Source organism: Phasianus colchicus, chromosome 4 (genome assembly GCF_987193195.1).
Source record: "Phasianus colchicus chromosome 4, bPhaCol1.hap1.1, whole genome shotgun sequence".
Classification (NCBI taxonomy): domain Eukaryota; kingdom Metazoa; phylum Chordata; class Aves; order Galliformes; family Phasianidae; genus Phasianus; species Phasianus colchicus.
This window is the reverse complement of record NC_143439.1, coordinates 16,990,965-17,009,444: the sequence shown is the minus strand read 5'-3', so window position 1 is coordinate 17,009,444 and position 18,480 is coordinate 16,990,965. Positions and strand designations below refer to the sequence as shown.

The 18,480-nt window shown below is 38.3% G+C and overlaps 1 protein-coding gene across 1 annotated transcript in view; it reads right to left on the bottom strand.

Annotated features, from left to right (window-relative positions):
* MMRN1 (multimerin 1) overlaps positions 1–5,428 on the bottom strand; it is a 47,946-nt gene extending 42,518 nt beyond the window's left edge. Inside the window, exon 1 of the mRNA XM_031607504.2 lies at positions 4,790–5,428. Within this exon, the coding sequence (XP_031463364.2) occupies positions 4,790–5,310 (521 nt within the window). The 5' untranslated portion in view covers positions 5,311–5,428. The remainder of the gene's footprint in view (positions 1–4,789) is intronic.
* Positions 5,429–18,480: the final 13,052 nt, after the last annotated feature.

Genomic DNA, 18,480 nt, shown 5'->3' with positions numbered 1-18,480 from the left:
TATTTCAGAAGTCATATGCATAGCACTGACTTATCAGAATCTGATCACAGAAAAGATAAATCAAAATCTGAGGATGCTAAGAGAGAAATCATTTTTTACAAGTGCCTTGGGACTGTCTCAAAAGCTATGTGGGTGAAAACGTGCTTTTTGTTTTCCAGTGCTATGTTTCCTGTACTCTTGAAAAAAGTCTGTCATGACTCCTCCAAACTATCATTGCTGAAAAGCTGAGAGAATGAAAACTATGGATTTTGCTATTTCCAGAGAAATGATTTTGTCACCTACAGTCCAGAATTGCTTGAGTATGTCTTCATTTCTCCCCCACCTAAAAAACAATATACCCTACAGAGTCACCCTAGGAAGCAGTACAATCTGGGTCTCCATCAGTGATTCTTTCCAGGTACAGAAACAATTTAAAATGCAAACACTACAAAGATCCACATTTTCACAGATCTTTTTATTCTTTCTGTTCATGGATCAGCAATGGGAATGATTTCCTCAATGGGATATTTGATACGAACTGATACAACAAATTGTCTGTGAATTGCATGAACCCTGTGGATTCTGGATCTTGTTGTACAGCATACAGCAGTACCTGATCTGCATAACATGGTAAGATCTATAATACTTCACACCAGTACTCTCAGTTTCCTATTAGTTGTTTTACTGCAGTGCTCAGTAGATATCAGTACCAGTCTCTAAATACTCATATCATTACTGAACTGCACAACTGCACAATTATGTCCTCTGCACCCCCCTCACCCACCCTTATTCAGAGGTGGAAATAGCAATAAAGTAATGAATAAAAGTACCTGAATTACTAATTTCCTTTGTTTCTGTTTTTTTTTTTTTTTTTTAATGACTGCAATAGAAATTATACTATGTTGATCTCATTCAGAGAAATTAAATTGTAGACTCACAGCCATACTTCAGAATTACCTCAAAAATGCTACTGGAGAAAAGAGCATCACTGTAAATATATTCTGCATGGCTGGAGTACAACACTATGAAGGCAAAGTACCATCAAACATTTTCTGACATTTAACCACCAAGGCAGCCTCAGCACTAGTGTAAGGGATTTTCTCTCTTCCAGGTCCTAGTCAATACACCTAGTGAGGCAGAAACGTAAGTCATGCATGAGTTTTAATTATTGTAAAAGCACAGTGATGCAAAATTTTAAGAAATCCATTTAAGAATTGTTCTCTCTGCTCCATTAAAAAGTGACATGATCAAAAGAGACTGCAAACCTTACATTAACCAGGCAGTTAAATCAGGTTTCTATTTTTCTTCTTTATTTGAACCATCTGCTGAGCTGAACCACTCATTTAAGTTTACCAGTACACTAGAAATTCTGCCAGGTGGATAAAAGCAGAAGCAATTGCTGGGGAGAGCTCTGGCCTTGAGAATGAAATATTTCAGCATTTCTACCACATGACAGCTGAGCAAATCTGTCCCTGGTGTTGACTTCATTAAAGCCTTCTTGCTTAGTAATAAAATAGCATCACCTCACTGCTATGCATGGTAAGGGAAACCTACAAAGACTCACTAAATTCATTATAATTGGAAATTTTGAAATAAGCACTAAGAGAATAGAGTAATACAGTGTCATTCAACAGCATGGAGTCAACATGGTTAACTTACAGCCTAAATGAATGTCTTGTGTATTCCAGAGCTGCCTTGAGTAATAATCAGTAAAATGGTGTTCAGAATGCAAGGATGAGTTTTCTAGACTCAAGACTCAGCCTCTGATTCACTCCATTGTTTTACTGTTATTTAAGCTGCTTAATAATAAAATGAAATACCAAAATTCCCTTCTCTTCACAGGCTGAAAAAGATGCATCTCATGTGAGCTCAACTGAAAGCAACATATTATCAATTGTCTTCCATGATACTACATTTTTGTTTACATTCAATTTCTCTAAAATTTAGAAAAAAACTCCATTTTCCAGCTTCACTTTAGCTCATGTTTGCAAGTCCCTGGAAGTGTTAAAGAATATTTTAGATATGGCACTTGGAAACATGCATGGTGGGATGGGTTTAAAATTAGACTTGATGATCTTAGAGGTCTTTTCCAACCTTAATGGTAATGTGATTCTGTCTTCGTCCTTGCCCCATCACTGTTGCCCTATCAGTATTTCTAGGAATTATTCAATATACATACAAAATATCCTCAAATAATCTAGGGTAGAGCAAATTGAGGGATTTCCTTCTATAACTAAACCAGCAGAACAGACAACCTCATTCAAAGAGAGGATGTTTGGGTAATTTTGTGCAATGGACACATTGTGCCTTGTAGATAATCCGATAGCCCTGAAGACTGCCCAAAGTATGTTTATTATAAATTAATTCATAAATTAATTATGAATATATATTTAAAGGCTCATAATGATTTGTTTTTCTTACTCGTCTCTTCCTTACATGTTTTCTTGTTTTTCTTTTTTCCCCCCTCGTATATGGAACCATTTAACATCAGCATTTCTGTACATACGTTAGCACAATGGGTTGCCATGAAAGATTGCAGAGTCATGAGTTTCTACAAGTTCATCTGAAAATTCAGGTTGGAATACAGTCTATAACTTCAGAGCTCTTTTAATTTTAAATTGAAGCAAAAAACACATCTTTTCTTCCAGATTTCCTTAGTTAGTATACTTTACAACTATGCCTTCTGCTATCAACTCACACTCAAGCTGTACTTGGGTATTCAATAAGTAAATCTCAAAGCAATCTGTATTTACTGGAAATTTTACAGCATCTTAGTTAATTTGTAATAATGATGCAAAATAAAAAAAAGAAAAAACATGCTAGAAATGGATGTAGAGTGTAGTCAAAAACACCCACGTGTAATAAATCAAATAGTTGGGGTTTTATGCATAGTTTCATAGCAGTAGTTTTCCACGTGCTTCACAGCAATGATCAGAAACAGTGAATACATAAGTCTAGGTATTTTTTTTTCACAGCTTTACTGAAGAAAATTGAGTTGCAAGAGACATTATTATTCATTCAAGTCTAACTCGAAGGGAAAGGGAGAACAAACAGTGAAGTGACTTAAGTCACAGTCTAGGTTGGTGATAAACCTGAGAGAAAATCTCAGATCACACTGCTTGTAAAAACACTTGAAGTAGGAGGACTAGGCTTATAAGGCAAGAATATGTGAAAAGGATCGAACAACACCTGGAACAATTTGAGAAAGAGATTGGGGATTCAGCATCTGGTTTTAAGATGGGCTTTCATACTGCTACTCAGTCCTGTGACAATGATCTGTAAACCCTGCTTTATGCCCAACTTCCTCAGTGCACTCAAACAAAATAAGACCTTTATGCATGTTGCACAGCAGGCTGCTCCTAGATCACTCACGCAATAAGGAGCCACACAAAATAACTTCCTTTGCCTTTTGTCAGCTGCAACCACACCCTATTGTGATAAAAAATAGGAGATCCTTTTCAACACTGATATTTTGCTTCCTGCTTATACATTTTATGTAGAAGATGGAAACAGTACTTGCCAATTCACAAAGTTTTTGTGAAGATAAATTTCATTGGAATACTGTTCTTTGAAAAAGCTGAAGACGACTTTAAAAGACTCTAAGTTTAGCAGATGTTAAGACTTAATTTAAATGGAGATGCAGGAATTAGGTCCAAGAAATAAAGAAAAACCATTTTACTCAGGTTATGTCAGGTGCTGTCCTAAACTGTGATGAGGTACTGTAACAGATGACATTCACTTCTGAAATATATTAGGAAAGTTATGTGGAAGACACAGCATCTTACCCAGTAACTCTTCTAAGCTGAGGTAAGGAATTCCTTTCTTTTGTGCCTTTCCCACATAACTTAACTTATGCGTAATCCAAGACATTCAGGCCAATGGGAACCTTTTCTGAATCTGGAGGAGCATTAGCTTATAGTCTCACATTGCAACATAATTGTAGGAGTATTTCTAAGAGCTGATATATTCTCTTTGATGTGAATTTAAGAGATTTTCCACATTTTGTATGTTAGCATTTGTCAAGTACAATCAAAAGAATAAAGCCCACTGTCCATAAACAGTATGGAAAAACACCAGAAAATATAAGGCATGAGGGACTACCAGAGTCTGAATATATATCACTAATTAAGTGAAGCTTTTAACATGTCCAAAGTCAGTATTAACATCCCCATTTAGAATGAAAGACATGGTAGCACAAAGAAAATAACTGACTGTTCAGAGCTATAAAGCTAGACAGTACAATATATCTGTTTAGCATAGCCATTACATATTAAGTTATTCAGTTCTGAATGCACATTCACCTGCAATATTATTTGCAGGAAGTTTGTATCACAGAATGAAATGCTTCTAGTTGTCATACACTGCTCTATTTTGTATCCTCAATTGTTTATAAGTTTAGTTCAGAATTCTACAATCAAAATCATTTTTAATAGAATGAAATCTCGCACTTGAAATTTCTTTTATCCACAGGAAAGAGAACAAGAAATGTTTACCATGCATAGAACAGGGAGGCTTCTATTGTAGTCCTTTCCTACCTGTATGTATATGGTAATGAATTTCCTGTTGGTTTTGAGATAAGCACCTCAAGAATTAAAAACTGCAGCCTTTAGTCTGTCATAACTAAATGGTTTTGAATTAGTATGTATTATAGGTTTGGTTCCTTGATTGTTTCTTCATCTTACCTCAGCTCAGAAAGCAGCTCTACTAAAATTATTAGGACTTTCACCCATTATTTCACTGAGAAAAGGAAAATAACCAACAGCATTCCTAAGTACATAGAAGACAAGAAAAAACGCGTAGTTTTTCTTACTTTCCTCTAGTAGCTTCAAAGCCAGATGATTTAGAGTTGGCATCCCTTTGAATGTTGGTGATACCAGTGCTGCGGGATGGCTGCTTGGAATATCTGTTCTCTATAGCAGTATCCTGATTTGTAGTGACCTCTTGCTGTAGAGGAGTCTTCCTTGCATTGCTCTGTAAGTTTCTGATCTTATCTATGTCAGAGTTCCCATCACTGTGTCCACTTGACTGGCTTGCAGGGATAGAGGTTGTAGTATTGGAGGCTTTCTTCAGAGCTTTCTTCCCCAGCATCTTGCCGGAAGATGAAGAAATGAGTACCTGCAATACACTCTCCTCAGCAGTTTGGATCTCAGAATGAGGCAATCTTGCAGTTGTACCTGCATCCACAGAACCATGCACTGAAGCTGGAGTCAAATCTGCATCACTTGTCAGGGCTTCACCATCTTGGTCTGTGGTCCAGAGCTTTCCTGTAAGATTAAATCCATTGCTGACACTCTGTAAGAGCAATAGGAGCAGAAGGATTACCTCCTTCATTCTGCTGGTTTCTAAGTGCTACTGGATGTCTCACACCTATTTCCCAAGCAAGAATCCCGGAGCTTCTCTCTACTCCTGAGCTGCTACTCGTACAGCTGAGAGCCCACCATAGAATGCCCTGCTGGGCTTTATGTTTTGTAGAAAGGAAACAGATTTTGGTGTTTCAAAACTGACTGAGGAAGCCTGGTTTCCTGTTTCTGTGGATTCCCCTGCAACCTATGACCCTTGGAGAGCAGGAGCTTGACAGCCTTTGTTGAAGGAAGAAAGAAGTTTCTACAGAACATACAGGACAGAGGTTAATGACACAATAGAAATGTGGAAAAACGTGTACTGTTAGGTAATCTGGGGGAAAATAGATGAAATAATTAGGTAATTTTCCTTTCACATATACATGACCAGAGAGCACAAGTGACTTGTCACCTGTTCTAAACCACAGTTTGGATGGTTTGTACTCGTGACTCTCTCATTAAAAAAAAAAAAAGGTTTGGAAAAACTACAGTGCTACATAAAGCTCAGTTGGTGGTATCTTGTCTTTTGCTTTGAATATTTAAGCACACTTAATGCCAGAAGTGGGGAGATACTGAAGAATAAGTTGTGCAACAAGTCTATAATGCAATCACTTACCTGAAAGTAATTGGTTATTTACAACAATTCCTGGGTCCTATAGACTTGCTCTCAACATTCAAAACACTCTGAATGCTATCTCTGAAAAAATATTGGAATCAAGTCCTGAGCTGATACACCACCCCAGCAGCATGCTTAGAGCCTTCACTGGGGGAAAAAAAAAAAAAAGGAACAGAAAAACAGAATTTCCTACCATAGCATTAAAAATGAACTGAGTTTGGCAGAGGGAGCAATTCAGATGAGGCAATAAAAATTTTTCATCAGTTACTCTGTCCAGGAACCACATGACACCAGTGATACTGTCCGCAGTTAACAAGGGACTTTACTACCAAGGAAAGATAACCACGTGGTTCAGCTCTCAGTATCTATATTGCCCACAGACCAGATGGAGCAGCTTTTTTGTACTTCTGATGGAATGGAGATGTTGTGAACAGTTGAGGTTGGAAGGCATATCTCAGTCCAAGCGGTCCAAACCCTGCTCAGTCACGGTCACCCAGCACAAACTGCCCAAGACCATATTCAGGTGACTTTTGAAGATCTCCAAGGAGACTCCACAAACTGTCTGGGTAACTTGTGCCTGCTTACCCACACAGGAAATGGCTGATTCCTCCCTGAGTGCAGGACTTTGCACTTGTCCTTGTTGAACTTCACTGTACTCCAACCAGCCTTTTTCTCCAGGCTGTGGAGGTCCCTCTGGCTGGCAGCATGACCCTCTGGTGTACCAGGCACTCCTCCCAGTCTTTTATCATCTACAGACTTACTGAGGGAACATTCTAACCTATTATTCAGACCATTAATGAAGATGGATCTTAAAATACTCCTAGATTAAACAGAAGTGCCTCATTTAGGATGAGCAAAACAGCTCTTCAGACACTGGCTTACTAACTGTCTTAATTAGGTGTTCAGTTTTGTTGCTCACACAGTAGCAGTTGGTGCCATTTCAGATCCTCTTTGGTGCAAGATACTTTTACATGGTCCTGGCAAAGATGGCATATGATCCATGGTATACACGTGCCTTTGAGTTCAGGATGCTTGAGAGCATTTTGGATGGTGTTAGAAGCTCACTAGTTTAGACACCTAGTTCAAATGTAGACCCCTATTTGTGCACCTCTAAATACATAACACTGAATCTAACTCAATCCCACCCACAGACAAATCTGAAAGGAGTATCTTGAATCACTGAGTCAGATCCTTCCCTTTTACTGCACTTCAATTTCCAGCAGTCTCTTCCATAAAACATTTAAGGTTTAAGATCTCAAAATTAAGGCTGTTTGGGGGGCATTTTATCCTACATCTTTTCAGTTTTTTCAGCACTTCACAGGGCATGAAGTTATTTTCACAATCAAGACTGGATAACACAAGATGGTATTCTAAACCAGCAGCCTGAACATAACACTGGGAATTTACACACACAAACAATCAGAGGGAGATGAATGCTCAATATAAAGAGTTTTTTTTACATCAAAAGGATTCTTCCTCTGTTCTTCTTATTCTTAGTAAAAATCCTTAATACCTTTCGCATATAGTACACAGCAGACAGTCTAATGAGCAACCTCATTTAAAGGCTACAAGTAAATACTTTTTTTCTGAGCTTTACCTTTATGATTTTGAATTAAAACAATTTCCTGAGTTAGTATTCGTCATCTCATATTTTTAGAAATCCCAAGATAAAAAGAGAGGTAAATTAAGTCTTGCCTGTATTTCCAAATTAAATGCAAGTTGACTTTAGAAATAAAATTGCATCTGATTAATTCATACAATCAACTTACCTAATAACAAATAAAGCTTGGATTCTGCTTTGTGTTACTCCACTGCAAGTGTTAATTATGCCTCTACAGTCAGTACAGCAAACACAGATTTTTACCAGTGCAGAGGAAAGATATGGAGAACCATCTCACTTCTGGTGCTTGGAAGATTTCATTACAACAGGGTCTTCTCTGCATTTGAATAGTCTTCAGTTAAAATTTATTGTTAATGTAGTTTCATTAATAAATGTCCAGACAGGTGCTTGAAAGTTAATATTGGTTGAAGCTGTTTTTTATTTATCAGAACAATCTGGGACTGTCAGAAACACTGGATATCTGTTTCAGATTGCTGCCACCTGGATCTGAATCCCAAGCCACCAAAAAAATAGTAATTGAGCAAAAAAATCATACAATCACCAAGGGTGGAAAAGGCCTCCAAGATAAGAGAGATTGCTTTCTGCTTTGCTCTAACTTCAGCCTATTCTTAAGGTTTCAGAAAGTGAGAATTGGTGTAGTCAACTTAAAAACAAACAAGCCTACAGCTGTGAGCTGCTTCCAGAGTTTCCTTTCCAGAACTGATATAAGATTGCAAATAAATCAGTTGCAAATAAAGCAAAACCACTGGGATTTTCCTGGAAAAAAACAAATTACTTGTTGATGCAGAGCTCTAACCTTGGCCATTTCCTTCACTGTACTACCTGCTTAGTGTGATGAAGACATCTTTAGTGAGCATCACAGCCTCTTTCAGCAGCCTTCAATAGATTCAGCTGTAAGTCAATTTAGCTTGTGGAATTGCCCATAATATTCTGGAGACCAAGATATTCCCAAGGGCCTAGAATCAGCAAAGACATAGAAGAACAACAACAGTTACTTAAGTAGCTTTAAATACAACACTAAGAAAAGTTTGGCTAACCCCCAGAGTCAAGGCTCTGCCTTACTGCATTTAATTCAGGGGAGCATGGCAAACCGTGGACTAAGCAGTCATTTCTGAAGGTCAGAAATGTCTTGGATGCACTTTTAACCTGTCTGCAGTGTGAAGTTCCCACACATCTGCTACCAAGAAAGCTTTGATAGAAACACATAAAAACAAACCATTGCTGACAGGGATAAGTACTGAAAAGCTTCCATGTTGCTTATTTCCTACTATAGTCATCAATAAAGGTCTATGAAAGCTAGAAGGAAGCCAGGACTTTTACAGAAAACTGGAGCAGTAATTCCTCCCTTGGTGGCACATGCACTGGGCTACATTTTCACAGAAGATGGTTCCACAAACAGAGATGATGAACCCTCCAAAACAGCATGGCAGCAGGAGACTGGAAACTGATATTTATCTGAACAGTGGTAGCAACTAAACCCCTTTCTATTCCGATGATGCGCAGGTCATCAAATGCTGCTAATTAATCCAGAGCATGAATCATCTGTTTCGCAGACTGCATTCAGCGTGTGTTTCTTTTTCCTTTGGCAAAATGATTGCTTGGTTTGGCTGTAGTCTGCTCACATCAACAGGGAGGAGAAGGGAAATCAGGAAGCTTCCATTACGGCTTTAGTAGCAAAAAGAAGGGAATAGGGAAGGAAAAAGTGACCCAAGAAGAACAAGGCCTCAAGCAGGAAAAATAACTGAACAAAGCACCTTCCCACCTTCAATTTCTCCTATTTCATCCATTGTATTTCTGAATAGAGCACAGGATACATGTGGATCTCAAGTATTGCAGCCAGAAACAACCCATAATTACCAAGTTAATAAAACTGACAGCTCTGTCAGGCTGTGCAAGGAGCAACCTGCAGCTGGCTATGCCTGCATGTTGCAATAATTGCACTGAGGCAATAGTTGATATTCCTCCCATCACCATGTTTCTTATAAATGCTGTTTCCATGGCAAATATACGAACTTGGTTTTCTACAACCACACTGTTCTCACTTTTCTTGTAGATATGTATTTCATGGAAAAATAGTTATGTTTGTTTTGTTGGGTTTTGGGGGGTTTTTTGTTTGTTTTTACTTCCTGAGCAGCTCAGTCTGGAGGAGCGTCATGGTTGCTTAAAAGGATAGTGGAAGTCCATTTGCTTTTTCCAGGCAGAGGGATCATTGAGCAAGAACAGTAAAAAGCAATCAATATTAAAAACCCTGCATACGTAAACATAAAGAGCTGCATACATCTTTCTAGGACTGCAAGGAATAAATGTCAATCTAGATGTTTTGTAGTGAGTGTTAGTAGGATAATTGCTTTGTAGTTCAGTGGGGAAAGAAAGCTGGCTCATCTGGTGCTGAAGTGCACTGGGGCAGGATATAGCAGCATCTTAATTCATGTGTCTCACAGATAAGCTGAGTATCCCAGACCAGAACCAGTTGCTGCACACCCCAAGGTGATAGTAAAAGGAGTTCTCTCTCTCTCCTGTGACAGAGAGGTATTTCGTCCAGCTGAATCAGAAAGCAGGTTTCTATGTTTCACATACAGGTTTGGTAGAAGAGCTGAAAATGCTGAATGCCTTCACAAGAGATTAATGATTTGCAGTGACCAGCTGGAGCCAGTTTCCTGAACTGATTTTAATTTAAGACCCTCAGTCTCTTTTATAGAATTATTTTATAATGCTATTCTTCATTTTTATCTACTTATAAAGATACTTGGGGATCTATGTTCCTTAAAATTTGGCATCTGAAAATAAGGCAAATTATCTCTGGATGTGACCAGTGAGATCATAGTTTACTTTTCCAGTCAGCAAATGGTGTACAGCCATGGGGAAAAGCTAGAAACCTGAATTGATTTTGTCAATTGCAAATCAGCTGAAAGTACCCTTTCCTGTAGTCTTTGAACCTGGATTTAAAACCTCATTCTGTAACTGTGTACATTGCACTTTAAGGCTGCACTTTGTTTTTCCAGAAGCCTTAGTAATGTGTGAAGCTTAAGTATACTGAAGGCTTCTCAAAGAACTCCACTTTTTCAAGCAGAATCATAGAATCATTGCTCAGGTTGGAGAAGACCTTAAGATCACCAAGGAGTGAGCCCTCTGCTATTTAGAGAGAAGCTTTCCCCATCATGTGGAAAACAGATTCAAGAGACTTTTCCCTGGTGCATGCCATCAATTCTATTGCTAGAAAATCAGTTAACAGTTTTGACATGCCCTGGGAGAAAGACCAAAGGAGAGTAAAAGGAACCTCTCTGTGTAATCCTCAATTTGAGTAATTGTAGATCTATTGTAGCAACTATTTTTTTTCTTGGAACCACAAGGCAAAGGAGGGGTGACTAATGTACTGCAGCAGCTGGGAGTTTAGATTTGGACTGGAGCCTGACTGTGCCCAATTTAGAAAATAATGAGCTTGGGATTTGAATGCTAAATCTGAATATATCTATGCATGCTCATGTATAGTAACTGTGACACAGTAAGTGTCAAACAAGTGCTTGGGTTTGAAAGGTCTTGCTTTCTTAGTTGTAACAATAACAGAAAAACTGGAAGTTAAAAGAGTGTCAAGGGAGATCAGAGCAAGAAGCAATGGCCAGCAGAAGCTGGTTTCCAATGGAAGACCTCAAAATCCTTGTACCAAGTGAATAAGTGTGATTTCTTGTTTCTCATGCCAGCTTCTTTCTTTTGTTCACACTTTCCAACTGAAGACCCAGGAGCAAGTCACTAGATATACAGAAAACCTTTCTTTTTTATAAAAGGAAATAAAATCATTTCATCAAAACATTTATGGGGCTTTTTCATCACTAGAAAAATCTACACATTAATAACTGTGTGTTTTATTTGCCACACCAGTCACTGCTGGTGACAAGATAAAAGGGAAATGGAGTGAAGAGAAACAAAATGAATAACGAGAAAAAGCTTTTGAACAAAAAATTCCTCACAGAACAACTAAGTGTAAAATCATTCCTCTTTATAAGCTAACAAATTTAAATTTCAAAGGCTCTTGTGAAACTCTTTTCTTCCCTTCTATCAACTCTGCTACAGAAGTAGACTTGAGATGAATTGAACCTGATACATTTTATCATATGTAGCTGAAAAGCAGGACCAGTTACTGAGGTAAGATCTCAGTATGACACTGAGCACAGTGTTCCTACAGGAGGTACAGCAGTATGAGCTCATCTTACCTATCTTTCAGGACTGCCTTTAAATCATAAAGATCAGGCAGCCTCCCTGATCCTTGATAGGTAAACACCAAGACTTACTTAAGCCTTCTACATAATACCCAGGCATTGAAAAGGGAAAGACATTTTACAAGCATCGAGCCATTGCATCATTCAAAGTTGGTGCAGTTATAGCAAAGGGACTTTGGGAGCACATCCTACTGGAGTGCCCAAGCTGAACCTACTTAGAAATGATTTCCTTACAAAACTAAAGCTTGATCCATATTTCCCTTACCCAACAGAATAGGAAACATCTATTACAGAAAACCCTGGGGTTTCAGTAGAAGTCACATTGTCAGGCCATAATTTGAAGAGAGCACAAAAACAGGAGGGGCAACGGCTGTTTAAGAGGGTGGATAGTGATAGGACAAGGGGGAATGGATTAAACTAAGACAGAGGAGGTTTGGGTTAGTTATATGAAGGAAGTTTTTCCATGCAGAGGGTGGTGGCACACCAGAACAGGTTGTGCAAGGAGGCTGTGGATCCCCCATTCCTGGAGGCATTCAAGGATGTGGCTCTGGGCAGCCTGGTCTAGTGGTTGGCAACCCTGCACACAGCAGGGGTTAAAACTATATGATCATTGTGGTCCTTTTCAATCAAGGCTATTCTATGATTCTATGATAAGAAACCTTCAGAGATGTAGAAACATCAAAGCAGCCACTAGTTTGACCAGCTACTTCTTGCCTTGGGAGGGTGGTGACCTGAGCTTTACATGTTTTATTACAGTGAATATCACTGATGGTAAAGGCCCCATTGCTTTTCTTTGTTGCTATGATAGAGAGAGAAATCCTGTCCTTTCAATACCTGCCAAGTTTCTTACTCCAGCTGATTCTACTACATAAGTTTGATCTCCTCCAACTCTTTTCTATTCAGAGCCGGGGACAGGGCTCGAGATGCTTATCTTCCTTTCTCTGCTTGTACCTAAAATTTCTGAAATGTCAGGACTTCTTTCAGCATACTTGAAGATTTTGCCTTTCTTGGAGGCAACAGCAATGAGTTGCTGACCAAGTCACTATCACCAGACTTATTTTGGTATTTGCTACTCTTTCTACTGCTATGTGATGTAAAGCTTGTTATCTGTAATTAACATACAACAATAGTAAGTAGACATTATGTGTAGAATGAATTGTCTGTGACCTTCAAATGATAGGACCACAGGCATAGGATTAGAGTAGGAGCCCCAAAGCACTGGCACAGGATCATATCAGAAGCCCCAAAACTATAAGCAGCTCAGCACTGGTCAGCTGTTGGTTATCAAAGGAAACTTTGGCAGCTGAGTAAACAGTTCTTGCAGAAACAGTTAAGAACAAAGCTATTATACAAAGCTCTCTATGTATTATATGCATATAAAATATTTGATTGATATAAAAAATACATTAAACACAAATGTGATGTCAAAATGATGTCAGAGACCAAGGAAGAAAGGAGAGCATAGTCACTGTTAGCAAACATAATGATTAGCCCAATTCTAGAGTGATAAGAATCAATCCACATCTTATTTCTCTCAACAGAGGATGCTGACTGCGCTATAACTTGCTGCCTGCTCCTTGAAGCCACCAGCTTTCATGCCCAGAGGAACAGTGCAAGGGTATATAAGTCATTTTTAACTCCAAATACTTTGAGCTGTGCAAGTACCATCATAACTAGATAAAAAGTAATTGTTTAATTAAACGGTTAGGCTTGTATTTAACTAAAAGCTCTTGGTCTTGCATATAACATGTGTCCTCCTTCCTGCTCATGATAAGATTCAAAATGTGATAAAATGGAGAATTCAAGCAATCTAGTCTTCAATTTGGATGCAACATACTGTTAACAGAGGGTAGAGCAGTCTGCACTGAGAGTAGAGGACTGAGATTGGAAGGAGAAAAAATGTCAGCGCATGCTGCAGTCCTGCACAAGCCTTGCCAGTAAACACGGGCGTTTCTAGGTGCAGATGGGGGGTACTACAATCTCATTTCTTTTAAAATGACTCATCACTAATGGCATGCATTGCAGATGAAAATCCAAAGAAAATTTAACAGAACAGAGCTGCACCCGGGAAGCTCTCTGGCTCTATGAAATGGGCTGTGTGGTCCATTGGGAAATACAGGTTTGACAAATTTATAAGACCAGTAAAATGAAATGACAATGGCTTATTACTGGGTTTGAAAACTGCTTGAGCTAAGTAGCACATTTTACTGTCAGGTGGGAGCCAAAGATACAGGCTTGCGATTGAGCATGAGCTATGTTCACAGCCTAACATACTTGCTTGTGATTGAGTGTGAGCTATGCTCATCCCCTGCAATAATGAAATTCTCCCTGTGAGTCCTGTTTCAATTTCTACATGCTCTGCTTCACTCTTGTTTTGCCACTGCCAGAACATTTGCCGAGTTTCAATCATTCCTCACTGATAAATTTGAAAAATGGAGGGATGGAAAAGATAACAGCACTCTGGGATGGCAGCTGTTGCTGTGCAATAAAAAAATACATACCTAAAGCAGTAGGCTACAGCCTCCCTAAATTCACTCAGGAATTCATTGCAGGGTATATAAATGAATATGGCAATACTTGGCTAGAGATACATTGTGATGTTGAATAGCCCACCATGGCAGCCATCTAATATATTTAGTGATTGTACATGTGTATGCTCTATGTTCTGTCTGCAGCATAGCATAGTATTCAGCCACAATGCTGTCTGAATCAGGTTCGGGGAATAGGGATATTGCAGACATGTATATGAGAGGAAGTTAATAGTGGTTGCTGGCATGCTTATATTATCATTATTTTTATCATTATTTAATTTCATCCAGTAGAGTTGTTTTGATCAGAATTGCATTTCTAGGACACTCAATTCATGACTCATCTCTCTACTATCCTTAGGATGTTAAACATGGCCTGTGTTCAGGTTACACACAATAAATGGTACATTTATCTTAGAGAATGCATAATGTTATGGTCCATTTAGCATAGAGCAGTTATAATGTTAGTGCAATTCAGATTGCTCTCGTTCAACTTACAGATTCATTGTAAATAATACTTTGAGAGAGAGGCAAGCTCTTTTGTTTCTTAGTCTCCTACAATGGGTCCACTGTTTCTTTACTATTCCCTGGAGAACATTTTCCTTAAGAAATGAAATTATTAAATCCATACACTGTGTTGTTACATTAGTATGTTCTAACTACTAATCCTATCTCTGCTCTTTTGAATAGCAGCTGACTTCAATAGCATCAAGACTAATTGTGAAATGGGGTGTGGTTGTAAACTAACACAATGGAAAGCACAACAGCAAAGCAGCAAGATCCCAGGATCTCCAGAAAGGTACCCTTAATTCCTCTGCCAACCCTTAAATTACATCTGGAAAGGGGTGGATCCTAGTTCCACCCCTTTTGTTCACTCAGGTACATTGCATGCACCTGAGCTCCCCTGGGTTGGCCTTACCTTCCTACCAGGTGCCCCATCACTAGTTCAGGCTATGACTTAGCATTTTCACTACATAAACACAAAACAGATGATGAAATCAAACCTTGCCAAGTGTCTCTTATTGTTACTTAAGTGGTTAGTTGCTTCTGTGCTCTTTTCTCTGTTGTAATAATGAGGTTTTGTTGGGAGAAGTCATCTCTGACAGGACAGCTCTCAACATGAAGCGAGAATCACATCTTGTGTATGAGTTCTAGAACATAAAAGTACTTAACTGGAGAAATCATAGGCAGAGAAAGTGAGCAATATATTCCTCTATTTGTCAAAGTCCTTAGGTCAGTATAAGAGTATAGAGTAGAAGCCACAGATAAGTTATTCAGGACAGCTAAGGCTATTGGTGTCCTTAGGGCCCTGCCCCTATTCTCCTTAGCCACATTATTATTCATACAGCCTCTTCATGCTAGCAAAAGACCCAGAATGTTGGTCAGTTGAAATACCACAATAAGATCAGAAGTATCTTTCTTCTAGTGAAGCAGCTGTATCATGTGGCCCCTTGTAGATCTGGGGACACAACAGAGCTCCACTATTGAACTGAAATCACATTCTCAAGATGGTAATGGCTTGAGTGTACACAAAGAATATTCTAGCATGGAGCATTGACTAAAGGGTAATGATGCAGTCAGTTTAAACTGTAATTCAGGCTTTGATAGTTTTTTCATCTGCTGTTGTGATTACAAATTTCAGACTGACAGCCTATTGATGGCAGAGAAAGTAAACTAGGAGAGCCAAAGCTGCTTGAGAGAACATGGTAACCTGAAAGAGCAGTGCATTTATCAGTCAAGTTAGAAACAATACAACAACATAAAGCAAATTGCAATGTTCCTTTGTAATTTTAAGGAGAGAAAAAGATAATTTTTACAATAAAATTCTGTTCATGTAAGTCCAACTAAGCCAATTTTTTCTAGCTAAAATCTGATGAAAATCAGATGTGTTTTTCTCAACACATCTGCATAGGTATTCATAGCAAAACCTGAATGTGCTAGAGTGAAAAATCTGTCTGAGAGCCTGCATGGCTAAACAGCTGCAAAAGTCAGCCCTACTACAAGTTTAACATACAGCTTCCAGATCTAAATTTGCAAGCAACCAAAAGGACCTTCTCCAATAAAGGCTATTCTACATTGGCAGGCTTAAACAGGGAAAGGTTCATTTGCTTGCATCAAGCACTTTAAGTCTCACAAGTAGGTCAAGACTTCAGCTTGCTTGCTTCATGCATGCTTCTGTCTCCTAGCTTTCCTTGGTTATATCATCATCAGTCTAACTTGCAGCCCTCCTTTCACTAATGTGAACTACAGCTAACATTAGGAACTTGCCTCTACAGCTGTTTACTAGGCTCTAAGCTCCAAGGTGCCGTGCCACTACATTTCCTATCATCTTACACAGTTTACCAGCTACAACCTTACCTACAGTCTCTTTGTAACATATAAGACCCACACTGAAGAATATATCATTATGGTGTGGCTGAAAAAGTTCAACATCTTGAACAGACTCAAACTGTTATCTCCAATGGATAAATGATTCTCAGTATTCAACCTCTTGCTATGTTTGTTTCTTTTTGTAGTTTTTAGATACTAAACTCTCTAGTCAAGCAAAATACATGGAGTTAAGTGTTAGCCTTAGATCAAAGTTTCTCCAAGATCTTCATTCTGTTACCTTAACAACCAATATGTAAATCTCAGAACTAAAATTCTCATCTAAAGCGACTCCCTATTCTACACCTATTTCTGTTCTAAATATTCACTGAAGGATTACACTGGAATTCAAATACAACACGTACATGCCTGTTTTACCGTACATACCAAAACTTAAAACACAAAGCAGTTCTCCAGCCAGACTTTTTTTTAATTTAACCCCAGAAAGTCTTTTCAATGCTTTCCTCAACATTCAGTCAAAATTACAGAATTCTCAACAATTACTTTTGTAAAGGTGCAACCAAATCATGTTGGCATACGTTTTGTTAGTATGTTAGAATATAGTTTGTTACATCCTTTAATATAGGAAGGCTAAAATAAACAATTACATTCTAACAGTTACATCTGGTTGTCTGATAGAATATTTTCTCTAAAAAAAACAATTGCTAGTTCAGGTATACAGCTTGCTTACTGAGCAGAACTCACAACATTCTTTAATATCTTAGGTTAAGAAAACCAGTTGAAAAAAGAAAAATACTAAATATTTTATTTACTAAATATAGTAACTAGGATCATACTAAGAGTACCATAATACCTACATTACTTCTGAAAAACTTTTTTTATGCAAATTGACGGTGCTATACACAACATTTGAAACTAGGAACATCAATTGTTTTTAAAACTAGTACTAGTTTCCTCTTTGAAATTAAAAAAAACTTAGACAAAAACAAAATTACTGTTTTGTAATTACAATATAGTAGCTGTACTGTAATAAAAATTCCCCAAAAAGCTAAAACACAAAAATAGATCATAAAAAGGTATTAAGTAATAAAAGACTAATATTTTCTTATTCTATAGTTGTGTGCTATACAATCAACAAACACACAATTAGTAGAACAATAGGGTTAGGCTAGTATTTCATAGGTTGCATAACTAGAAAGATCATCACAGCCGAAAAAGATAATCAAAAATAAACCAACTACTCACCCAAATCCCAGACACAGAAAAAAACTCCAAAGACAGTAACCTCCAGAAAAAGAACCTTTCCCTGAGGCAGTCAGCCCTTAAATGGGGTCTAGGAGAGGTGCAGCCAGGCTCCACCTCTTTTGGTCACACAGCTCGATTGCCTTCACCTGTGCTCCCGTGGCTGACTCAGTGCTTGCCTCAGGTGATCAATCAGTGGTTCCGACCATGACTCAACAGTTCCCACACATATGCATTTGTACAATGCAAGAAAATCAGAAAATGAAAGTGAGTTGTACAAAATGCACTGATGGATTCATTGTTCCATTGTTGAAGAGTTGTAGCAGAAATGCTAAGTCACCTTATGCTAAGCCTCAACCAGTGATTGAGCACCTGGTGGGAGAGCAGGGACGACCCAAGGGAGCTCAGGTGCATACAGTGTACCTGAGTGATGGAAGGGGAGGAGCCAGGATCCACCCCTTCCCAGACCTCATTTAAGGGTTGGTAGTAGATGTAAGAATATTTGTTTAGAGGTTTCTGTGTATCTGAGGTTTTCTGAAGGTAAGTGGTCTATTCTCTTTTATTTTTGTAGTTCTTGTATTTTAGTAAGCTTTTGTTTGTTCCAGTCTGGGAT